At 39.6% G+C, this 24418-nt stretch overlaps 1 protein-coding gene and 1 long non-coding RNA gene across 26 annotated transcripts in view; one reads left to right on the top strand and one right to left on the bottom strand.

Annotated features, from left to right (window-relative positions):
• Positions 1-2367: 2367 nt before the first annotated feature.
• TENM2 (teneurin transmembrane protein 2) overlaps positions 2368-24418 on the bottom strand; it is a 795537-nt gene continuing 773486 nt past the window's right edge. For all 25 annotated transcript variants that reach the window (XM_083481507.1, XM_083481506.1, XM_083481494.1 and 22 more), the window contains 5 exons: positions 23794-24029; positions 11894-12190; positions 9062-10676; positions 6276-6406; positions 2368-4302 (listed from right to left, as the gene is read on the bottom strand). In XM_083481507.1, coding sequence (XP_083337633.1) covers positions 3541-4302; positions 6276-6406; positions 9062-10676; positions 11894-12190; positions 23794-24029 — 3041 coding nt within the window. In that variant the 3' untranslated portion in view covers positions 2368-3540. The remainder of the gene's footprint in view (positions 4303-6275; positions 6407-9061; positions 10677-11893; positions 12191-23793; positions 24030-24418) is intronic.
• Positions 15375-17046, top strand: LOC310697090. Its single transcript, XR_014520928.1, has 2 exons — positions 15375-16465; positions 16896-17046. It is a non-coding gene; the product is annotated as an uncharacterized lncRNA (long non-coding RNA).

Genomic DNA, 24418 nt, shown 5'->3' with positions numbered 1-24418 from the left:
TTTGTAGTAACAACCTAATTCACATGGCTGTTTTAGTTATAGAAATCTGTTAACCAGTTATGTGCAATGCTTATGTTTCATTGCCATTATTGCCCTCATGCACACTCAGTAGCTTATATACATGTATTCCTTCAATCTCAGTAGCACACATGCATGAAGCCCATTCTATTAGCTATTGAAGGAAAGTTGATTCCTTCTTTTCTGAAGTGCTGCATCCAACAAATAATTCAATATTGTCCTTATGTACTCCGATTATTGACTAGGACTTATCCGTATCCATCTGCTAGGCACCCACTTTGAAAGAACTTTAGCTCAAGGTTCCTTATAAAAAGGTGTTTAATAGCATCCAATTTGAATGGATTTCTTTTTGCTGTTTGTAAACTTTATTTCTGCCTACATTCTTCTGTGGTTGGTCTCATTTCTAAAATATGCATGTTAGATAATAAAGATTACATATTATTTTAAACAATAAGTTGTGAGATACCTTGGGGATCACATGGTTAAAATGTAAGGTAGAAAATCTTTAAAGAAAAATGTTAACTACATCTCCGTGAAAACCAGATTCACCCTGTGTGTTGCTATACTCAATGGGCTTTTCGTTCTTGCCAAGTGAAAGGTGTTTGGAAAGGTAGTTACAGTACTTGCTTCTTGAAGAATCGTACAGTATCAGATAGCTGACCTAGCAAGGAAACAGAACAAGGAATGCAGAAAAATCCTTTTAAACTACTGGACTACTTACATTCAGTGACACTGCTGTCTGACCATTACTAAGAGATTGGCTGCCCATATTCTGTGTGAGGTAGAAAGTGTTAGCAGCTCTTGTTTTATCTGCTGCTAAGTGGATGCTACTAATTTGAGCCAGCTTTACTCAGTCTTCTCCCACTGTTTGTGCTGCTGCTTTCAGAAATGAACTACAAGCACTGGGTCAACCATGAGCAATGCGCCTAGATGCTGTGACAGATGCCCTGATATTCTGGGGAAACACTGTGTTTGAAGCAACTATGAGGCTGGTTTGATTAAACTCCAGGAAATGCAAGGGATAATTACTATTTGGGTGTGTCTGTTTTCAAATGCCACATGGGCATAATCTACTGATAAATGGAACTCCCAAGAGACTGTGATCTATTCACATAAAAAAAACCTGGCAGTGATCTACCCCTTTTGGGGAGAGGTTCAGGTCACCCCTGCTCTATGACACCTATGGAGAGCAGCCTAAGGGCACAGTACTTACCGTATTTTTTGCACCATAACACTCACTTTTTTCCTCCTAGAAAGTAAGGGGAAATATCTGTGCGTGTTATGGAGGAAATGCCTACGGGTGGCATGCCTACGGATTTTCCTCCTCTAAAAACTATGTGCGTGTTATGGTCGGGTGCGTGTTATAGAGCGAAAAATACAGTACTTTTCTGTCCTTGAACATCTGGCTACTGCTTCCCAGCATTTGCCACTTGAGGCTGCTGCCTCACTCTGCCTTATGAGAGGGCTGGTTCTCGTATTTTATTTTAATACATGACACTCCAAGTAAAAAATCATGGGCATTTCTAAACATTTGCTTAAAGCAATTTAATAGCAATCTCGCATGGTAGCCCTGGGAACTATGAGGGGTACTAGACATTTCACGAGTCATTCACCAATCCCAAGATTTGTTTGGAAAGCTATGATAGTTTATAATTCCTCATGCACTACTATATTGCAGACTACTTTTCTGGGTTTATTGTTCTAACCAGGCAACCATATTTTCTTACGTTACAGCCACAGTGTAGAAGGCCAGTTGAACAGTTCCTGGATTTTAAAACCTAACTGAATGTGTAGGGTGGGGGAGGAAAAGGAACATCTAAGAAAGAGGAAGACATTGCTAAGATTGCACATGCTGCATATTACCATGGACTGCTTTGTGCAATATAGCGCAGCAAACCTGTGAGTCATGAAGTGCACAGTCTTTGGGAAGCTCCAGGCAGGCCCAGAACACAAATATATATAAATCACACATTTGCTTATGCATATTTGTCACATTATCAAAAATGTAACGTGCAAGATTTGTCAAGCAAGACACTACTATGGTGGGTCAATTAAATCATCAACCTTGTCTATAACAGGAGTTTCTTTCTACTGAGTCAATCATACTAAGTCAATGAAGTAGGCAACCATGTACATTAGAACAGTGGAAAGGGCAATTCTCCAAAAGGCCTTATCTGGAAAGGACGGTCGTTAATATATGTATAGCTGTCAAGCTATCTTTACCTCCTCATATACGAATCTTAAAGCATTACATCTGAAAGAAACATAATGTAATATTTCCCCACTGCTGACTATTATTCTATTCATTTTTCTCAGGACATCTCTAAAACAGAAGACATTACATTCACAGGGGTTTTAGAGACTTTATTTATGTATAAACAATTTAAACACTTTGCCATAAATTATCTTTGCCTGTCTCTATTCTTTGCTTAGCAGCAAATTAAAATTAATATAAAAACTCAATGAACAATTCATACATGTATATTACAAAAAAGTTCTGTACCAAAGTTCTTATTAGACTTGTTTTTATATATTTTTTAATTTCTCCCCCCCGCCCTCGGTGACCATAATGTGATTGTCTCAGTTTCTCGACCAAACAAACACACTAATAATTTTTTCTTTTTTTAAAATCTGAAACAGTGATTGTGCCTTCTGGCTGATGTATGTACAGGGTGATCTGAATTGGTGCCCATTTGCAATAGTGTTAACACAATGCCCACAGCTCTACTAGAACTGATACCAACAAACTACTGAATCTAAACAGACTACACCCTGTAACTGTGTTATACTGTCCACAATGGAATCTTCAAAGACATACAGAGTATGAAATTTATCAGTAGTGATTTATAGCCACCATTTTGAATTGAACTTTACACTCTGCCCTCTTTGAATAAATTAACTTTAGGCCAGACAAAAGCAGGGTTGGAGTGCAAGTGCAGGTTTATATTCCTTAATATACTTCTTTTGCTATTTCCAGTGCTCTGTTGCTCCTGTTCTCATTTCTTCCAGTTGCTACACACAAATCACCCCAGAAGTCATGTATTAAATGCACCTGTATTTTGCTTTTAAATGAAAAAACCTCTTGAATGTTTATCAAACAAGCAGCCTGAAGAATCTTTCCCCATCAGCTGGTCTAGTGGAGGTGGGTGGCCCTCTTGAATATCTTGAAAGTTTGCTCACGTGTGAATGGAGTGAGGTAATATAAGATGAGGCCTTCTCTTTAAATATTTTTTTCTGTTTTGATTTATGTTTTCTTTAGACCCAGAACAAGTGGGTAATATTTATGGGGTACTTTTGAATCTGCACGGTTTAAAGTTTTCAGTCTGGCTTTAGTCCACTTCAGGATGTGGTTTTTAATCACTTGGATAGCAGCATTGAACTCAAAAAATGTGAGCCTTCTTGCCACTTACTATCCCAAAGTAGCTCAGCCAAGTGCCCCCGTTGGTCTTCATCTCCTTAGGAGAGGAGATAACAGTTGTAACTACTGGTTCATCCAGACAAGGATGACAGCAGGTTAATTTGTTACCTCTTTCCCATTTCATTCTGTCTTAAGAACTGGATGTTGCTGCTACTGTCTGCCAGCTCTGGGTACTGCTCCACTGGGAGCACATAGTATCCTTCATAACCTTGAACCCTCCCTGTGCTCAAAAGCTGCTGCTTCTCTCCTTCAGTCCACAGGCGGCTACCCTCTTTGCCATCCCGTGCCTTCTGCTGTTCTTTGGCCCAGGCTGACCCCAAGGCTCGCTGCCGAGCTTGGTCCAGCACTCTTGCCTTCTCTTCATCCAGTGTGTCAGGGGTCAGGCCATAGCGTATGTTAAGGAGCAAGGTGGAGTACTGGAATTCAATATTTGTAAACCTTCGAGTCCTTCCATTGATTAGGAGGGTTGGCTGGGACACCGTAACGTTTACTCCACTGTCCAGCACCTTACGCCCACTGGTCATTGCCAGGGTAACAAGGTCGCCGTCAGATGAGCCAATCTTGACAAAATAATGGGTGTCTTTCCCCTCAATGCTATAGTGCATCTTTTCCAAGTAGTAAGCATTGTTAAGCACTGAGGCGATCTTTCGGCTGTCTTCCGTTGTGACACTTGAAACCCCTGTGGTTACTCTGCCTTCCTTCACAGCAAACATGATCCCCTTGCCAATAATAGGAGTGGTGGTTGCAAACCAGTGACCTGCTTTCTCTCTTATATTGGCATGTAATCTTTTAGATATGACTTGTCCCTCAAGGGCCATGAAAGCTTGGTTGTGTCTCTCTGTCGTCTGCTGGACTCCAGTAATTAACTAGGGGGGAAAAGGACGGAGAAAAGTTTCATTATTGTTGAAGCACAAACAGTAAGGGATTATTTAATTCAGGGATAGTGACTCTGTGGATTCCAGATGCAGCTGGACTACATCACCCACGCTGTTCAGAACTGATGGGAGTTGAGGTCCAATAGCATTTAGGAAGCCACCTGTGCTATAATACTCATTGAGAGCCCAATTCACATGAATAATTTCTGTTGCAGATCATTTTACTATGATACTAATCAAGTTATACCTAAACCTCAGGATTTATGCAAGTGCACAGAGATCCTGTGCAATACAATTGTAATGTGTTCTGCATGGGGCAGACTTTAAATATTATTTTGAAACTTTACCTGGCACAGAAAGCAACTGCTCTAACACTTGTAGGGAGCCAGGCATTAAGAACATATAACATCACTACTATATTAACTGCACTTACTTCCTGTTCAGTTCTGGGCTCAATTTAAAGTGCTGGTGTTTAAAGCCCCAAGCAGTTTGGAGCCACACTATTTTAAGGTCTCACTGTACCCATGCAAACATGCCGAAGCCCTAAGATTGAGATCCTGCTCACCAAGATCTATAAGGGAATTGAGGGAAATTAAAAGTATTACTAGGTCTAGCTGGCTACAGATGCCCACTGCCAGGCCAGAAAAAAAGTTAAAGGGAGCCCAGAGTAGGCAGTGGGCCCTGGCAGCTGTCTAAGGTTGCCAGGTGTTGACATCAACCCTGCAGAGATTTACCTGGGGGTAGCACATGGCCACTATGGCTGGAAGCCATTGCTAGTCTTATCCTTTATAAATTTGTCAAACCCATTTTTAAAAGTTATCAAATGAGATTCAAGCCAGTAGTAACTATGCAAAATCTTATGCATTTGTGAACATATTTTACAATATGGTATCTGAAGTATTTTGCAGAAGAGAGATACCACATCCAATTCTGACATTAACAAAGGCAAAAAAATAAAAATGTTTTTTACTATATTCATGAGAATGAATTAGCCCAAAATTATTCAGACTTAAAATCCAAAACATAATTTTACTATTTTAATCAATAATAATAATAATAATAATAATAATAATAATAATAATAATATTTTTTAATTTATATCCCACCCTCCCCAGCTGAAGCTGGGCTCAGGGAGCTAACAACAATAAAATAATACAACATTCTAAAATCATTTCATTATAAAATTAATTCAAATCAAATTAATGGCAACCGTTGGGCTAGAGTTCTGTGAAGATTGCCAAAGGAGGGAGTCAGGCTGTGCCCTGGCCAAAGGCCTGGTGGAACAGCTCTGTCTTGCAGGCCCTGCAGAAAGATGTCAAGTCCCGCAGGGCCCTAGTCTCTTGTGACAGAGCGTTCCATCAGATCGGAGCAAAGGTGCATCTGAGATTATTTTTGGATTTGTATCAATAAATAGTTCAACTAATGTTTGCAGCTAAATTTTAGCAAATAATTTGAGGTAATTTTTGAGAGATGATCCCTCTTACATTATGTTTAAGTAAACTGAGAAGCAAAATTTGCAAGTTGTCCACAAATCTAAAACTCTACCAAATAAAATACTAAGGATTTTGGCATTATGTTGACTCAAGCATGCATCTTGACTTTATGCATGACACTTAACCACATATCACAATTTTTAATGCTTATATAAAAGTTAAGCAGAAAGGGTGTATGATATTACAAAATGAACATATGATAAATTATTGTGGGCGTTTTCTATCCATGTTAATCAAGCAGCATTTCAAAGGTAAATCCAGAAAGCTCTGCATGCTGCATTGATGGTAATAATCTGTGTTGACAGCAAACAAATGTGCAGTGTGAAATCCAGCTGATTCAGTTTTCTTCAGTTTCATCAGTTTTACTTTACTTTCTCAAGTATGCTTGCTATTCTTAATTTTCAAAATAATGCTAAATGCAACACGAACCAAGGTAAATTTACCATGTGGCGAGAAAGAGCTTTTACTCACCTGTCCCTTTTCACATGCCTGAGACACTGACAGCTCATAAGGAGGTGGAACAAAGTACATTTTTGCTCTTGGGAAGCCGGGTATAATGTTGCTGAGCTGAAAGCCAAACATCACTAACCAGCTTTTCACATCTGAGAATTAAAAGTAAATATGTGTGAGACTTGAAGGTGTGCAGTAAACATCTGTAGCAGTGAATCTGAACTCCTAATTATAAGGCAGGACAAGAGTTTCAAGATTTCTACCCTACTTCTTTCTTTCTTTTTTACTTTGACATTTTGATAACGAAAATTTCCCAGCAAGTGTAAAGGACAGTGTTGTGACATTTGCACTAAAAACAGATTACTGAAAGGGAAGCCCTCTTCTAAATTATATTTAACCCACAGGAATCCTAAGAGCCAGTGTGCTGTAATGATTAGAGTGCTGGACTAAGACCTGGGAGACCAAGGTCCACTTAGCTATAAAGTTAAGTCATCTTGTGCCAGTCACTATTTCTCAGCCTAACATACATTACAGGGTTTTGTGAAGATAAAATGGGGTGAGGTGGGGAAATATATACAGTATACTGCCTTGAGCTCCCTATGAGAAAAGGTAGCATATAAATGCTCTCAGTTCTATTACTACTACCACTACCAATAAATTTTAAAAGAACTTCTGAGCATACCAAATACTTTATAATATCTAATTTTGTGGTTACACATTGAAATGATTATTCCACAAAATGTTCTCAAGTACCATGACAAATATTTTACCTCAGCTAGTTTCACTATGATGGGAGGATAATGTCAAAATACAACAGTGTCTATCCACCATCATATAAACAGATTCCCCTCCACACCTGCAGCCCCTCCATGTTATCCCCCCAAAAGAGGGTTGGGGAAGCCTCTGGACCAGATGTTGGGGGCATGAGGGCTGCAAAGTACAGAGGAGTCCTGGTATATGAGTGGAAGTCTACCAGGGCATTGTTGGATGTCATCCACTGCCTGTTTCCTCAAAGTCCATGTTTTCAGCAAATCATTTAATCCTAGAAGAAATTATGGCCTCAGCTAAAGTATGTCTGCACTTATCTTCGACTACTAACAACAGTTAGTTTAAGTTCTACTAAGAACAGTTGTTTATGGAAAGCTGAAGGGACTGTCAACTTAGAAAGCAGTGTTGAGCAGCTACTTCACCAGGGGTTTAATAAATGTACAATATGACAGGATAACCTATTCCTTCTCTGTATGTGTGAATAATTATTGTTGCAGCTTCAAGCAAATATTGATAGTTCAACTAGTCTGAAAATGAGCCAAGTTCATAGAAACCCTAACAGATGTTACATGGCAACAGGCCCATGGTTTCTTAAAAATAAAATAAAAAGCAGCCTCAGGAGCCTCTAACTTTAAACATAGAACAGTGGATAGTAACAGTCCTTAACTCTTCCCCTTCCAACCATTTTTACACTCAACATGCCCCCTTTTCCACTGTTGCTCCACTTAGAGCTGGGATTTAACATAACATTTTCAGACCACTAATCAGTCCTCTCCTTTCCCCCCTTTCTGCAGCTTTTATAAGAGTATATCACAATGTAGAGTTACCCCAAACGCCAAGGTGACTTTTAAGAAACAATACATGTCCAATGAAATCCTGAATAACCTAATCATATATATTTCCACTTTCTTGAAATATAATTTACTGTTCCTTGAAGTTTTAACCTCCCCTGAAATTATAGTACAAGCTGCATTTATGGGGAGGGGGTTCTTAGTCATAAAAAAGGCTGTGACTTTAATTATGGCACACTCCATGTTCTATTCTGAAAGATTTTCTCTTGAATAGCTCTTAATTGCCTTTCTTTTAAGAAATAGTTAGCATCTAGTTCAGCACTGTGTGATTCTACTAAGAGGCAAATTAGTACCAGTGGAGTAGAAGTTACAACTTCCACCCAAGCTCAAGGCATGCAGTTTATATTTACTATCTCCAAATGTTTCTTAATAGTTCTCAGCACTTACAGGAGGAAGATTTATTTTAAATTGTAAGGTTTATGCCTGCCCCCCACCCAGCTGGGCTTTAAACTGTAACTCCTACTGGGCTTGATCCTCAATCTTTTTAGGATGATGGCATCATTTTCACTTCCAGGACATTATGAGCCAGATACTATATTTGTTGTTAGGAATGTGGCTTTACTTCTCAGTTCTAGCACTAGTTTATTTAATGGACCTTTGCATGCAACTTTTCTCAAGGCAATGGCTAAAAATGGCTGCATGACTGCAGTGTTTCCATCTGTACAATGAAGCAAGCAGTGGCATTGCATCTGTAAATCAAGGTGAGGTCTGCTTGCAAACTGTCATTAGCACAGTGTCTTACAAAGAGATGAACATGAAGCTCTTGTACGGCATTCAGCATTTTAAATTGGCAAGCTTTCTTCATATGCATGAACTTCAGTGGTTTTGTTTGTTCTCCCAGTCAGCTTAGAAACTTTGGGGATCAAGGTCATAGTACTTAACAAAAGATATGCTGATTTGTTATCATGTGGGGTGATATCAGCTAATTTCAGAGTACCTTAAGGCCACAGAACTGGATAAAGGACTGCATCCCAATTTGAAAAACATGGAGTTGAAGCCATGAGACCCTTTCTCTGTACTGCTGAGTCACAAAGTTTTAAACTGAAAATAAACTTCCAATTTTTTCCAAGCAGAAGGATTCTGAGGTCTTATTTGATACTAAATTATTTGCCCAAATACAAAATCTATCCTATACACGTTCCACAAATCTAACTTCCACAGATTCCTAAACCACAAATTATTTCTCACCTGTCACATAGTTCTTTAAATCCAGTTCATTGCTGAGAGGGTTGTTGCTCTTGAACATATACAAGTTGAATGGGGCAGGTTCCTTACCAATATTTTTCCACATTGTATAGTCGGGAGAGGTCCAACGTCCAGCCAAAACATCATAATCCCTCTGAGTAAAATGGACCAGTTTTGTTAAGGGATCATACAATCCTCCATGAAATCCAATTACTATCTGGAAGTCAGGATTAGAATCATAGTAGATTTCCCCATATGCCGTGTACTGTAGTTGCTTGATCATGAGGCCATTGATACTGAACACTGCCAGAGGTGTACCTGTGTTATCTGAGGCAACATAGTATTCTTCTCCACTGCTGCTTTCCATTGCAAACAGATGACCTTGCAGATCATAGTAGAGAGAGGTAATTTCTGAATTTGAATGATTATACACATGTGTTATTCTGGTTGGGTTGTGAAGATCAGCATAAAAGTACTGAAGGTGGTGTCCCAAGTTAGTCTTGTAAGAAGCCCGTCTTCCTACTCCATCATAACGGTACTGAATACTCCATCCATTAGCCTTATTGTAAGCTCTTGTTAAGAGCCCTTTGGAATTGTACTCAAATATGTCAGAGCCTCTTTGACACAGAAAGCCATCATCATCGATTTTATACTGCATATCACCTAGGCGTGTAATCCTATCTCTTAGATCATAGCGCAGTGGCATCAATCGTACACTGTTTCCGGGATTCAATAGATGCAAGTTGCCATTTAGATCATAACTATAACGCCAGTTTGGTCTATCATTGACTGCCACACTTTGGAGTTGCCCATCTCCATCATAATCATAGGTGTATTTAGTTGTGTTGGCATAAGGCCCAAGCTTCAATTCTCTCTTAGTTACCCTCCCCATGCTGTCATATTGCACTGTCATCCAATACATCAGCGATCGGAACATTTCATACTGAACTTCTTTAATGCGTCCATGTGTATCAAAGTGTTTGCTCAGTGTCATTACAGCTGTAGTGATTATTTGATTTATATCATAATAGATTACCCCAAATTTGCCGAAGTGTTCTACTTTGCCTGAGATTTCATCGTAACGATAAAGGTCAACTGGAAGAGGTATCTCACTTATTATAGGCTTGATGCTAGCAATTCGAAAACTATTATCATGATAGGTATAATCAAACCTCGCATTGACCATACCTTCCTCAGAGAATCTGTAAATCTGTTTGTCAACGAGAGGGCCAATTTTACGATAGCGGATTGTACAAGAAAAGCCTCCACTCTGTAGGTTTACCATCTTGAGAACTCCAGTTGTTTCGTCATATCCAAAAGTCACTGCTGTACTGTCATAAACTATTTCCGACAACTTGGATAATTTCCCATATTTGTAGAAAACCTGCCGACCAGTTCCTAAAAAAGATGTTTTCAAAATCCTTCCATCATCGCTGTAATCAAAAATTACGGAGGCATTACTCTCTGGAGGGTTATAAATATTGCGAATATAGCCGATAGATGTGTGAGTGGACATACTGTGACGAGCAATGCTTGGCATAGTGACAGCATGCAGTCGGTCTGAAGAATCATATTCAAAGATGTACTGCCGCTGACTCTGAAGTAGTAGTACCATAGACTATAAAAAACATAAAGAATATTAATTATATGTTGTACGGTCAAGAGCGTACCAAATAAGGTTTTAGAATTCCAATCCTGAAAACATTAATAAGTTTAAAGAAACACTGAAAATTACTTCTATGTATGTGACAGTTCCACCCACTGCCATTAATATATTTTTAATACATATGCCAAGTAGCTAGTAAAAAACGCAATTGTCAGATCTAAACTAAAATTGATAACCTAAACTGCATTTTGTCAAATTCTATTCATTTCATGCACTATATTTAAAGAGGGGGAAATGCAATTTTTTAAAAAGTTGCCTCCTTTCTGGATCTTAACATTGTTACTGAAGATATAACAAGGGTGGGATTCAACTAATGAGCCCCATCTGTGGAAGTCCTACACAAGGGTTTCCGCAATGGGGCTTTGCCCCCTCCTCCAAACCAAAATTGGCTCAGGTGTGTGTGTGCCAGGTAAATCCTGAAACAGCACACAGAGGAAGGAGGGCAGATTGTTCTGTCTGGCAAGCTGATATGCTTGCCCTCATGGAACAATTGCCTTAGCGTGATGTTGAATTCCTTCTCAATTAATTAACAAACGGTGGTGGTTTTATTCAGTCTCAAGACCCACTGAAATGCATGGACCAAATTTAGTTATGTCCATTAATTTCAAGGGGTATGCTCTGTCTAAAACTTAGTTGAATACCACCCAATAGTTTTCGTTTCTTTTAAAATTAATGCATAATTTTAAAAAGCTCACCTAGAAAGGTAAACATGGCATAAACAACTAATCTTCCTAGAGGAGGTTAAGAGATAAACTATGTGCTGCCAATCCACCTGGTTTAGTAAGTGATATTAAGCTTACTGTTTTCTTACCAGAAACTGACATTTAGAAGACCTTTCATGACAAAGGTGCATGTATATGTAGTAGTCTTTCCTGCTTTATGGCAGCACCAAAATGCCAAAAGGTTATCAAAGAATTTCTACTAATTAATATATGTTACAATCCTAAACACACTTACCAAGGAGTAAGCCCCAATAGACATAAGGCTGAATACTTCTGAGTAATACTTCTGCTTATGACTCTGCTGTTAGAAACTCTTTGGCACACACTTTTAACTATTTGTACATCAATGTTTGCAATATATTAGGTGCATGTCTATGTTTAGATATTTCCCACAAGGAATGGTATTCCATGTAAGTAATGCTGTTGCTCATTGCAAAAGTTACCTACTTTTTCCAGATATGTGTAACTCCATACTTTTCCATCAGCAAACATGCGGGAAATAATCCTGCCTTGTTTATCAATATCTGTCCTTTCACTCATGGCACCACGTTGAAGTCCAGCCAGCCGCCCATTGGAGAAATAGGATACATTCACAGCAGCAAGCCCACTGCTGGGTAGCCAGAGAAAAGGGCGTCCCAATTGATCATAAATAATACGCAGTGTAAACTTTCTGTGATCATCATATATTTTCTCTGTACGAATGTTTCTGTCATAATCAATGGAAAGCAAGTTTCTTCCATGGACCTGTTTAAACAAAAGATAATTTTGTTTACTTCAGTAAATAATTTGTCGTTTAGAAATTCAGTGTAAGAACCATGTAGGAGGAGCATTCAGTAAGTTCACTAGTAAATTTCCAAACAGATTTACTTAGAACTTTTAGCTCTAAATGTTTTACATGACAATAAAATAATTGCATCTTTTTGTGGTTGGATGTTGATCTTCTTCTCAAACTAGTTACTTTACTTGCAACAGTTCAATAAAGTGGTCTGGAATATTGGACAACCCCTCCGTTGACCCTATAACCAAACAGGTTATCTTACGGTTTTTGTGTGAGGTAAAACTTTGATATTGGAGACTCAGGCAGAAGTTGAACAAATAAGAAAGATTTATTATACAGAACTAAGTTGGAAGAACAAAAGGTGTCAGGAAATAAAGTTCTTTCAGGAAACAGTTAACTTATTAATAATTATACTAAATCTAGTGGATGTTAAGGCTTCTAAACAAGGTAGTTAACATATAGTGTTTTTAAACTCCAGTTGCTTCTTTTGAATTATTACTCTCTAGTTAGATGTTACAGGTTTCTAGACTAGATGATAAATTAGCTCATTTCACTTCAGTTCCTTAACTAAGTTGTTGCAGTGTTACAGCTTAATACTTTGGTTTTTAAACAATGTGTACTTTCTGTCAATGTCTCAACCCAACAGTCACACTTCTGAGGTACTTCTAGTAGTATAACTGACCCAGGGGATCACTACACCCCTGTTAACTTGCTTGGGATTCTTCTCTATTTAGAAGATCCCCCCCCCCTCCTGAATGAAGACCCAAGTAGACTGCATCCTCACAACTCTACTTCTCCTCACTCAAACTCGGCCCTCTAGTTAACCCCTGTCTGAATACTCTCACAAGACACTATTCAGTAATATCAGAAATATTAAAAAATGATGCCCAGAGGCATCAGGGGTAAGTGAGCAGGAAAAAGACTACATATATTTCTTATCCAGCAGTGATTTCTCTCCCACCCCCCTTTACCTGGCTAGAAAAAGCAGCCCAAAAATTTAACCAGAACAGAACTTCAGAGGATGAACCTTTGCAAGGCTATAGGATAGCCAGGCTCATAGCAGGAGCATACTTTCAGGCAAGCAGATCTGAAAATATTAGCATGAGCCCTAAGTGTTATAAGCAATTTTTACATTTAAGAGTGCTATCTATACAGGTCACGGACTAATAATTACAGTATTGTGATGTTCATAAATGATATGGGATTCTAGATAGTATAGCATAGGGGTGATCAGAAGGGAGGACGCTGGATGATTTGCAGTAAATCTACCCTCAGCTGTTTAACAACAGCAACAACGACAACAACAGCAACAGCAAACGGCTTTCCCCACCAAATTTAGATTACTAAAGTGAAGAAAACCAACCAGAAGTGGACTGAGCTTAGTTTGGGTTCTGGTACTGAAAACAAATTCGTAGGGGCAGAATGTGCTCAGAGGCACCCTGTGCTTTAATTCTATATCTTCTGCACCTGGTCCTGACTAATAGATATTGGGGGTTCTAGAAGAAAAAGTAGATCTGACATGCCTGAAATCTGGTATATGAGTATGAAAAGATGGTCAGGTAAAAAGGTGTTTGGGATTGAATATGAGACATACTATAGGATGACACATCTAATAGTAGCATTTCCCACTTTCACCTCTCAAATTCTAACCGCTTTCCCCAATGACATGTTACTTTACATTTATCATGCTTTTAATACAGGCCCCAGTCAGTCAGATGGAGAGCTTCTAAGAGAGATTCTCATTGCCTTGCTCAGCAAGGTGCTCTGTAGCACAAGTATTAGCTAAGCTATAAATTACATTTGACTGCTGCCCCAGGAAAGACAGTAACAGATTGAAAAAAGAGTGGACTACCGCATCTGCACAAGTGTAGTATAAGGCCATGGGCATTCCTGTCCCTGCTGAACATGCATGCTGATGAGCTGACTCACAGCCAGAAAGATGCTGCTGTGTTGCTTAATGACAAGCTAGGGAACCTGAAATCAGCCTGCAACACAGTCAACATTCATTAGCCTGAGTTAGTGCTTCTCACACTAATGTGGGTAAGATTCTATACACAGACAGAAAACAAAAAGTCAGTGTGGAATCTGAAATGCTTCTGCTGACATTCCTGCAGCAAAAACATGCTCTATGTGTGTAAATACAAATGCAAATAGGGCAATGAGTGGAGCTAGTGTGGACTAGCATAATGACCTGCCCCCCTTAAATTTACTCACTGCCTTAAACTACTTACTTACAAAACTCTTCTTTATCATGCAGAATTCCCCTTTCAGCTATCCTCTCCCAGCTATCTATGTATATAGATTTCTCCTGTCAATCAAAAGCTCCTCCCCTCAGGTTACCGTGTCAAGGAAATTTGAAGATTTTAAACTTCCAGCAGCTATGGAGTTTACATTATCTTGATATTTGAGCCTCTGCTAGGTTTCCGCATTAACCATATACTCCCTAAATAAGAGAGATATGTAACAGACAGAAAAAATATGTGTGCCCCTCTGTTAAGCAATGGTTCATACAAGTAGCGAAGGACATCAAAGACCAATTCCTTCATACACTTAAATTTTGAAATCACAGATGAAGTAAGCACATCTATATCCACTTAAGAAATTCCTGAAAACCAGGTCACTCCATATCCATGCACCCTGGTGAGAGAGCAGACATCGTTAAGGATTCAGAATGTTGGGACCAATTGACATGTTGTACATGCCACAGGGTGAAAGAGGGCAGCGCGAAATATGGTCTGAAGCTCAACATCAAAAAAACTAAGATCATGGCCACTGGTCCTGGCAAACAGAAGGGGAAGAAATGGAGACAGTGAGAGATTTTACTTTCTTGGGCTCCATGATCACTGCTAGTCACGAAATTAAAAGATGCCTGCTTCTTGGGAGAAAAGCGATGACAAACCTAGACAGCATCTTATAAAGCAGCGACATCACCTTGCCGAAAAAAGTCCATATGGTCCAGCTATGGTTTTCCCAGTAGTGATGTATAGAAGTGAGAGCTGGACTATAAAGAAGGCTGATCACTGAAGAATTGATGCTTTTGAATTATGGTGCTGGAGGAGATTCTTGAGAGTCCCATGGACTGCAAGAGGACCAAACCTATCCATTCTGAAGAAAATCAGCCCTGAGTGCTCACTGGAAGGACAGATTGTGAAGCTGAGGCTCCAATACTTTGGCCACCTCATGAGAAGAGAAGACTCCCTGGAAAAGACCCTGATGTTGGGAAAGATGGAGGGCACAAGGAAAAAGGGACGACAGAGGACGAGATGGTTGGATAGTGTTCTCGATGCTACCAGCATGAGTTTGACCAAACTGCGGGAGGCAGTGGAAGACAGGAGTGCCTGGCGTGCTCTGGTCCATGGGGTCACAAAGAGCCGGACACAACTAAACGACTAAACAACAACAACTTGCCACAGGAAGGCTGCTGAAAACAACTTTCTACTTTAAGGAGAAATGTGAGTTTTCAAATAAAAGATAATAATATTTTAGACTGAACGGCAGCAGGCCTTGAATTTTAAAGCTTGGCAAGGGGGTGGACTAGATGATATTTGGGATCACTTCCAACTCTACTATTCTATTGATTTCCTTCAAAACCTTTTCTCACCATGCAGTGAGAAGTTTCAACTGCAGTGCTTACCTTTCCTCCTTTTGGAGGAAAGATCACTGGAGACTTCTGGCATTTCAGTAATGTTTGATTAATTTCCAAGTAGAGCACAGGTGGGACAAAGAGGATAATGCTTCCCTACCAGGCAGCTAATCCACTGTATGCATCAGTTCCCTGGAGAAAGTTATCTGCAACCCAATATGCTTCCACAGCAAACTGATAGCCTTCAGCTTGCTGACTCTTGCTTCTGTCTCTATCTCATTCTGTGTTTCTTTGTTCCAAAACTACACACACAAAAAACCTGTACCTTTCCTATAACAGAAGTGGGTAACATCTTCCCCATTTAGAATATTCCAGAGAAATCTCCAACTATTTCCCTGCCATTGGCTCCCAATAAATACTGTAATCTGTTTAACAAAAGACATGGCCCCAGCCCTCTTTCAAAATAAGTCTTTTTGTTTTCTGAGAAGCAACCTGGATTAACAAGAAGAATGTAAACCAGTCTCTTATTTGTTTTTCACAGTCCACAGTTAGGCAACACTTTGTTAGGACCAACCAAAATATTTATTCTGTGGTTTTTGCATGTTTCAAGAAATTTAAGGTAGTCAGCTGACCTGGCACCAGATGTTATGGGCCTCAGGTAAGCCAGTTATTCCCATGTGTTTGAATCCTAAGCAGCAAATTGTGAGATCCAATACCTAATCCAACACACACCTTTATGTTGCCTCTTTCATGATAAAATGTCACAAATCAGGGCCAACCTTTCTGAGATCTCCAGAGCTATTCATTAGGCAAGATGGTGGACAAAGCAAGGTAGAATGGGATGAGGGGTTATGCTAAGAAAAGTACAAGAATTACGGTGGATGTTGCAGCTATAATGCCAGCTTTTAGTTTGCTTCCAAGATGGAGATTGCAGACTAAATAACCTGCCATTTTCCCCTGGAAAACTGCCTTCTGCCCTAGTCATATACGGTATTCACCACATTCTCATTCCAGTGCAAAGCACCCTTTGAATTTTTTTTCCTTCCTTCCTTCCTTCCTTCCTTCCTTCCTTCCTTCCTTCCTTCCAGTACATGCTAGCACGAAGAAGCTTTAAGCCCTTGTTTGCTGATATTCCTCCAAGACTTCCCACAGTGCATATACGTAAATGGATGCCCACATGAGGGTAATATACTTGCAATGTACAATAATTACTTGCTCTGATAAAAATCGTTTGATGGAGACTAGACTCATGTCATCTTTATTCTGTTCTCAAATAGTTCACTAATTCCTTATAAAAGGAGGTAACATATAGATCAACTCTCAACTCTACCTGTTTACACCCAAACAAGTAATTCCTTCCCCAGCCTTACAGCAGAACTTTTAAATTGCACAAGTGCTGGAACGTGGTGGGAGACACCATGTCCTGGTCATATGGTTGGCAGAAGCACATGAACCCTCTGGATGTGACTGGAACGATCCTTAAGGTAAGCAGCTTTCAGATTGGCCCTCCAAGCAGAGCCCACAACACAGCAAAGCATTTACAGCAGCTTTCCATGTTGCAGCTGTAATCTTTGCATTGGGTCTTGGTCAATGGTAACTATGCCAAATGGATGCCATATTCCTATTTTATAGACAGCTATCACTTTCTTCAGATTCATATTTTTGAAGGTCACACAATAAACACACAACATGTAAGAAGTTGGTGGTTTGGGGTCTTTCAAAAGTGAGAACAAGGAATTGTAGTAACCTTAAATGTGTCATGTGAAAACAGTGAATACTGTAATACGAAAGATAAATAACTGCATTCACTGGAGACGGACCAAAGAATCCAGGCCAACCCTCTAATCTAATAAAGCTTCTTAAGCAATTTAATTGTGAATGCACCATTAATAAAGTAGAAGTCTTTAAATTAGATATCTTTTGACAGCAGTGACTACTTAAGAAGTATTCATCGGTTCCTGAGAATCTGTTCTTCAGTTTATATTTTACAGTAGCTTTGATTAAGCAACATTTTCTCTTATCCAAATTTAAACAGCACATCAAACAATATGGAAATAGACCCCCAGCCTTTCTTGAGGACATGAAAGTTATTCTGAATTATTTTCACAGCAAGGGTGAGCTCAATTCCCACCCCAACCCACTCTGTAGGAATTCTGTTACAGAGAAAGCAATTTGAAAATTAATACAACTCTATATTTGTAAGGAAATAATTTTTAATTATCATTCATTTTCTGCATTCTGATTTTTTCCACTTAATGAAGTAGGTCTCTCTTTACCATGGTTTTCATTTCCTCAGTGGATAAGTCGTAAAAATCACTATTCATGCAGGATTTCCCAGAAAAGGTTTTGATACTGCCAAGTAGGCTGTCTCCAAAGAAACGAGTAGCTTTTTTATTTTTAAATGAATCTTCATTTAAGCAACAACAAGAAGTCCAAATTCTTACCCTGCATTTCAGCAGTCCCCATAAAGAAACCGAATTTGCCTACATCGTGTGTGTGTGTGTGTGTGTGTGTAATCTTAGGTGAAGAAAGAGAGTCATCTTCAAAACAGCACTCTCCCAATTTGTGATTCCTAGCAACTAGTACTCAGAGGCACACTGAGGCAGAACAGAGCCTCTGTGGCTAGTAGCCATTGGTAGCTTTATCCTCCAATAATACTGTATTTTCCCGTATATAGGTTCCCCCCCATAAAAAATAATGTCAAAAATTTGGGGTCATCTTATACATGGATATATCTCTCCCCATTTTCTGAAATAGGAGTTCTCAAAAATAGGGGGTGTCTTATACATGGGGGCGTCTTATAGACGAAAAAATACGGTATTTCTTAACTTCCTTTAATGCCATCCAAGTTGGTGGCTATCACTTTGTCATGTGGGAGTGAATTCCATAGTTTAACTATGTGTTGCATGAGGAATACTTTAGTCCTCAGTCTTTCAACATCTATTGGATGACCCCAAGTTTTATTATTATGAGAGAGAGAAAAACTTCTCCCAGTCTATTCTATTTTCTCACCATGTCCAGTTTTACACACCTTTATAATGTTGCCCCTTACTCGCCTTTTCTCTGAGCTAAAAAGCCTCAGATGTGACCTTTCTTTCTACAAGAATTGCTCCAGGCTCTTGATAATTTTGGTTGCCATTGTCTGAACCTTTCCCATCTCTACTGTATCCTTTTTGAGGTGCCACAATCAGGCTGTGGATTTTTTGCGCATTCTCTGAGGCAGAGAGAGTACGTGGCTGATTTAGGAGACATGGTGAACGTAACACATTTCACACTTTTACTGCCTGCTTGCTTTTATAATCTCACCCTCACCCTACAACCAGACCCTGGGAAGTAGGTGTGACAGAATTGAGTTTATTATATGCCATCATTCCGATACAGAGTGTTTTGTTATAGTACTAGCTTCCAAAAGCAAGTGCTCAAATGAATGGCTTAATGTTGCCCCGTATTTTGAATCCAGGTGGTCTGGATCACAAAGTTCTACTTAGCTATACCCTGGGACATCGTGGTTAGGCAACCACCACTTCAGTTCACCATCTGGAAGTGTGGAGGGAAACTACATGATTATTATGAGAATGACTAATCTCTGATGCACCATTCTAATAATGGAATATGTATGGATGTGTCTATGTGCAAGCAAACAAGCTTCATAAACATTACTCAGGAACATAGAGCACCTGCTCCAAAACATCATTTTCTACTGGCAGAGTAAGAAGCACCACAGAGTATAATTGCTGTGTCATATTAATTATATGGAAACCCAAACAAAATGACTAATTCCCACATTCCCACTCTCTCTGGGAACAAGAATAACATTATTATCAATGGCATGACTTTAAATTATCTAGTAAACTATTTTGCCTTTCTTCTGCCACCTACCCACACACCTGTTCTTCCATGCTTGTGTAAGGCACAAGAGGCAATTCCTACGAGTGCTTACTGACTCTTCCAGAAAACATTTCTCACTTGAAATTAAGTTGTATGCAAAAGAGATCAGTCTTCATGAGGACTCACATAAAACAGACTAGCATTCAATTTCTGGCTGATAACTTATTTTGTCAGTAGGTGCTAATACTTGTCTACACAACAAAATTATAGCACACCTCTCGTTCTGCAAGCTTAATCATGGTTTTCACCTGATTGATTAAAAGTAGAACTTTATGCAGCACAGGCAGAAAGGGGCAGAGACAACTTCTCTAGCCATTTCAAAGAGCATGCTTAGCAGAGGTCTTTTATATAGGCGTGCTAATGGTTCAGCATGATTTCCACCCCTATCCCCCTAGTTTTAGACTTGGAAAGCCATTGAATGTTTCATTTTCCCAGGTGTCTTCCTTGTGGCATTATCATAGCCAGTGCCTTTTCACATGGTTGGCAGTCATGGGCAAAAAGAAAGAAATAAAAGTTGCATCAGACCAAGATCCACGTTGTCCATATTTCTATTTCTAACAGGAGTTCAGTCCTCCCCTGTAGCATGGGTGGGGAAATGTACAGACTGAGGGCCAAATCACGTTGGTGGAAACGTATTGCATGCCACATTCCAGCGGATTTCTGCAAACTTAACTCTATGCATTCTGAGTAAATACATGCAAGAACCCTAAATGGATGTGATGCTAAAAAATCTGTTAAAACCCCACTTTCAAAAATCAAAAATATATTTGGGAACTGAAACCAATTAACAAGTTTCTGTCCAGGTGCTACCATTACCTGACTTTCTCAAGTTCACCTCCAACCTCATTAGTAATGCTCTGGGCACTCCTCCAAACTGTCACCAGCAAAGGAAAGGGGAAAAACAACCCCTGCTTAAACACAGAACACAATCCAATGTGTTCACTTGCTTCTGTGTAAAGTATTCTCCATTCCTGATGCTTGAGAAAACAAGACCAAAATATAGATCATCTCATAGTTACCCTGAGCTTATACATAGAGCTTGCTTTTTGAGTCAGTGCTCCATCCAGGAGCATATGAAATAGTAAGAAGACAGTGCTTTTGAACATGTGCAGACATCCTTTCCTTCACTATCAATAATTCCTTTCTCTCACTGTCGAGGAAACCAAAACAGATTCTGAATGTTGAAATTTAAGAGGGAAAGCTTCTGAATTAGGTGTTGTTTCCAAGCAAGATTAAGAATTCCTTCTTAGTTGTACAATTCAGATATAGGTGGCGACCATTTTAGGTGCGTCCAACTGAAGCGTGGTCACTCATGAGCGGGTCCTTTTGGACCCAGAAGAGGGTGTAATGGGGCATAACAAGGGGAGCATACTTATGCTCTGTCGATACTTGCAGGGGCCAGGAACAGAACCTCTGCATGAAATGATTGTCTCCTGTACTGTCCATTTCCACAAAACAATTATTTGACACCCCCCACACAATTGGGCATATCAGTCCATTAAGTAGCTGGCAGAAATTTTTAAAACCTTCAAAGTAGGTCCCACTAGGCTCCATTAAAAGGTGTTTAGCATTGTAGCCCAATACTCTAATCCTATGCACACTTACCTTGGAGTAAGCTCTACTGATACAAGGCTTACTTGTCAGTAGACATGCATAGGGTTGTGCTGTTACTGCTGGCTCAAAATCTGCTACTTTCAGCCAAATCACAGTTGCAAATCACAGACATATTGAGGCATCGCCATTAATCACAAGCCTTCACCATTTGTCTCCATCTGGAGGCCGGCACTTCACCAAGGTGTCGTCTGTGACTGACCTGAGTGTTGTATTTTATGCCTCCTGTCTGCTCCTTTGCTATTTTCTAGTGCAGCTTTTTAATTTCATTCACTATGCAGTTTGAAAAAATGCTGAATTAAAATAAATGAGATGCAAATACATTCAACGCTTTCCCTCTTGTTTTCAAATTGCACTTTCAGTCCACTCAACCTGTTATAATCTCATAGTGATTTTCATTTAAAAGAGCTAAATGGATATGTGATTACTGTTACAGGAACTAACACAAGACAATTAAATGCTGAGGTGTTGATAGATAAAGCTATGTTTTGATTTGCATATACATGGTGGGGAAAAAATAAAATCTAACTCTGGCAAGAATTCAGCTCCAATACTTGTACATCTAGCTTCTGCTAATTACTGCAAGTATTTCTATTAAGGCTTTGTTACTCAGAACCAGGACTATATCCATTTATTTTAGGGTCTTATTATTTGAGAGCCTCCTCAAAATGCAGAGCTGATTTCATGCAAAGAGTATAACACAACCTCTGCAAATATTTGAAGTTGGCTTGTGGTGTGTGGGTGTGGAACATTCATTGTCTTCATTCCCTGATCAAAGAACTGTACCATGAAAATAAATAAAAACATCATATATATATGAATCTACAATGGTAAATATGGAATGATGTGACTACAAAAAGTTTCAAAAGATAACTGCCGAATGTGACTGTGTTCTGCAGGATTTCAGACTCTGAGCTTTGCAAATGAAATAGCCCAGAATTCCTCAACCTTTTTGTGCCCCCCACCCTGAAAAGTTTGGTGGAAAGCATACACAGCATACACAGCCGAAGTAGCATATATGGTTCTCTATCTTGCCAAAAATACAGCCGATCATACCAACAGCCCAGTCACAGCAGGATAGGGAATAACATTGCCTAGGGCCCTTTTCTGTTGTAGTGCCCTGTCTTTGGAACTTACTGCCTTGCCTGACACTATCTGTGTTATCTTTTTAGTGTCAGGAATGCTTATTTATTCAAGTAGGCTTTTATGAATGTTTAGTTTATCTGGCTTTTTAAATGCTCTTCTACTGTGATCTTCTTTTGTTGTAAAAGGTAAAGGTAGAGGGAACCCTGACCATTAGGTCCAGCCGTGACCGACTCTGGAGTTGCAGCGCTCATCTTGCTTTATTGGCCGAGGGAGCCGGCGTACAGCTTCCAGGTCATGTGGCCAGCATGACTAAGCCGCTTCTGTCGAACCAGAGCAGTGCACGGAAATGCCGTTTACCTTCCCGCCAGAGCAGTACCTATTTATCTACTTGCACTTTGACATGCTTTCAAATTGCCAGGTTGGCAGGAGCTGGGACCGAGCAACGGGAGCTCACCCCGTCATGGGGATTCGAACCTTCTGATCGGCAAGTCCTAGGCTCTGTGGTTTAACCCACAGCGCCACCTGCGTCCCACCCGCCACCCGCGTCTTTTGTTGTACTGGATTATTATTCAATGAGGACCCATCTGCGCTACACATTTAAATCAGTATCATACCAATTAAAAAGTCATGCCCCCCCCCACAAGAATAATGGGAAGTGTAGTTTGCAAAGGGTGCTGAGAGTTGTAAAAAACCCCTATTCCCCTCATAGGGCTACAATTCCCAGAGTTCTCTGGAAAGAGGGGGATAGGGATCTCCTAACAACTTTCAGCACCTTTAGCGAACTACAGTACCCAGGAACCTTTGGGTGAAGCCTTGACTGTTTGAAACTAGTATCATGCCGCTTTAATCTATAGTGCAGATAGTGCCTAGGGCTGTATCATTTCAAATTGTTGTAAAGAGATATGGAATGGTGTACACCTGAAAAACAATGCTTGACCGGTTTTCTTTAGAGTGCATTTTACCACACTGAGGAGCAAACCATTTGACAACTGCAGGCACCATTCATCAGAGCCAGGTGTGCCCCAGTTAACATTATGGTCAGGAGCTACAATTTAAATTGTCCCTTCTTCCCCTCTTTAGTCCCTTCTTTCTGGGGCTTTATTCCCAGAATAAAGTATTCTGGGGCTTTATTCCCAGAATAAAGTATTAGAAGTGAGTCAGGCTCACTTCTAATACTGTAGCTCAGATTGGGGTGGGGTTGATTTTGGTGAATGGATTGTGGGATAGGATTTGCAAACAGAGCTTGAAGCTTATGTGTACATATAGTTAATTTAGTTCAAATAACCCAGGCATATATCACTTTCACATTTTATATGAAATAAATGATACCGCATATAGGAATTGATAATAGTCCACATTTCTAAAACAACTTGTTTTATTGGAGGACTGGGTTGAACTTACCCTGAGCTTTCTTCCAAACACAGTAACTTTTCCTTTAATCTGTTCCTTTCTGAGGCGCCACTCTATGGAATTTAAGCCATTCTCCATTGGCAAGGAAATATTGCATCGTCCTATGGTTGGGGTCACAGTACCGGCTAGCACGTGTGGTTCGCTGTGGAAGCTAATACTCATTCCATTGGCATACATCACCCTTAAGGTGCCATTATTGCAGAGCTGATAGCTGTTCCTCACTTGATCTGAAGCAATAATAGGGGTGGGGGGAAACTTAGCAGCATTAGTCATAAAGAAAACATATTACCTAATTTTCTAGGCTTTCATGGTGCATCTGCAAATCTAAAATGATGTTTCCCAGCAACTGTTGTATGGTGGGGAAGTGGGTACGGTATTGAGATGTTAGTGGTTTATGTGAAGAACAACATTATTAAAAATTTGAAGCCAGCAGAGGTGTTTCAGTTTATTAGGATTTTGTTTCCCACTTGCTTCTTAATTGTAATTCAAAATGTATATTGATATTTTTTATAGCAAATATCATTGATATTTGTGGGTACCTGTATATTGATATTTTTATAGCAAATATCATTGATATCTGTGGCTACATGTATAATCTGACAAAAAATTATTTTAA

This window comes from Podarcis liolepis (genome assembly GCF_965112155.1).
Source record: "Podarcis liolepis genome assembly, chromosome: 2".
NCBI classification, from domain to species: Eukaryota; Metazoa; Chordata; class Lepidosauria; order Squamata; family Lacertidae; genus Podarcis; species Podarcis liolepis.
This window is presented reverse-complemented; position numbering and strand designations above follow the sequence as displayed.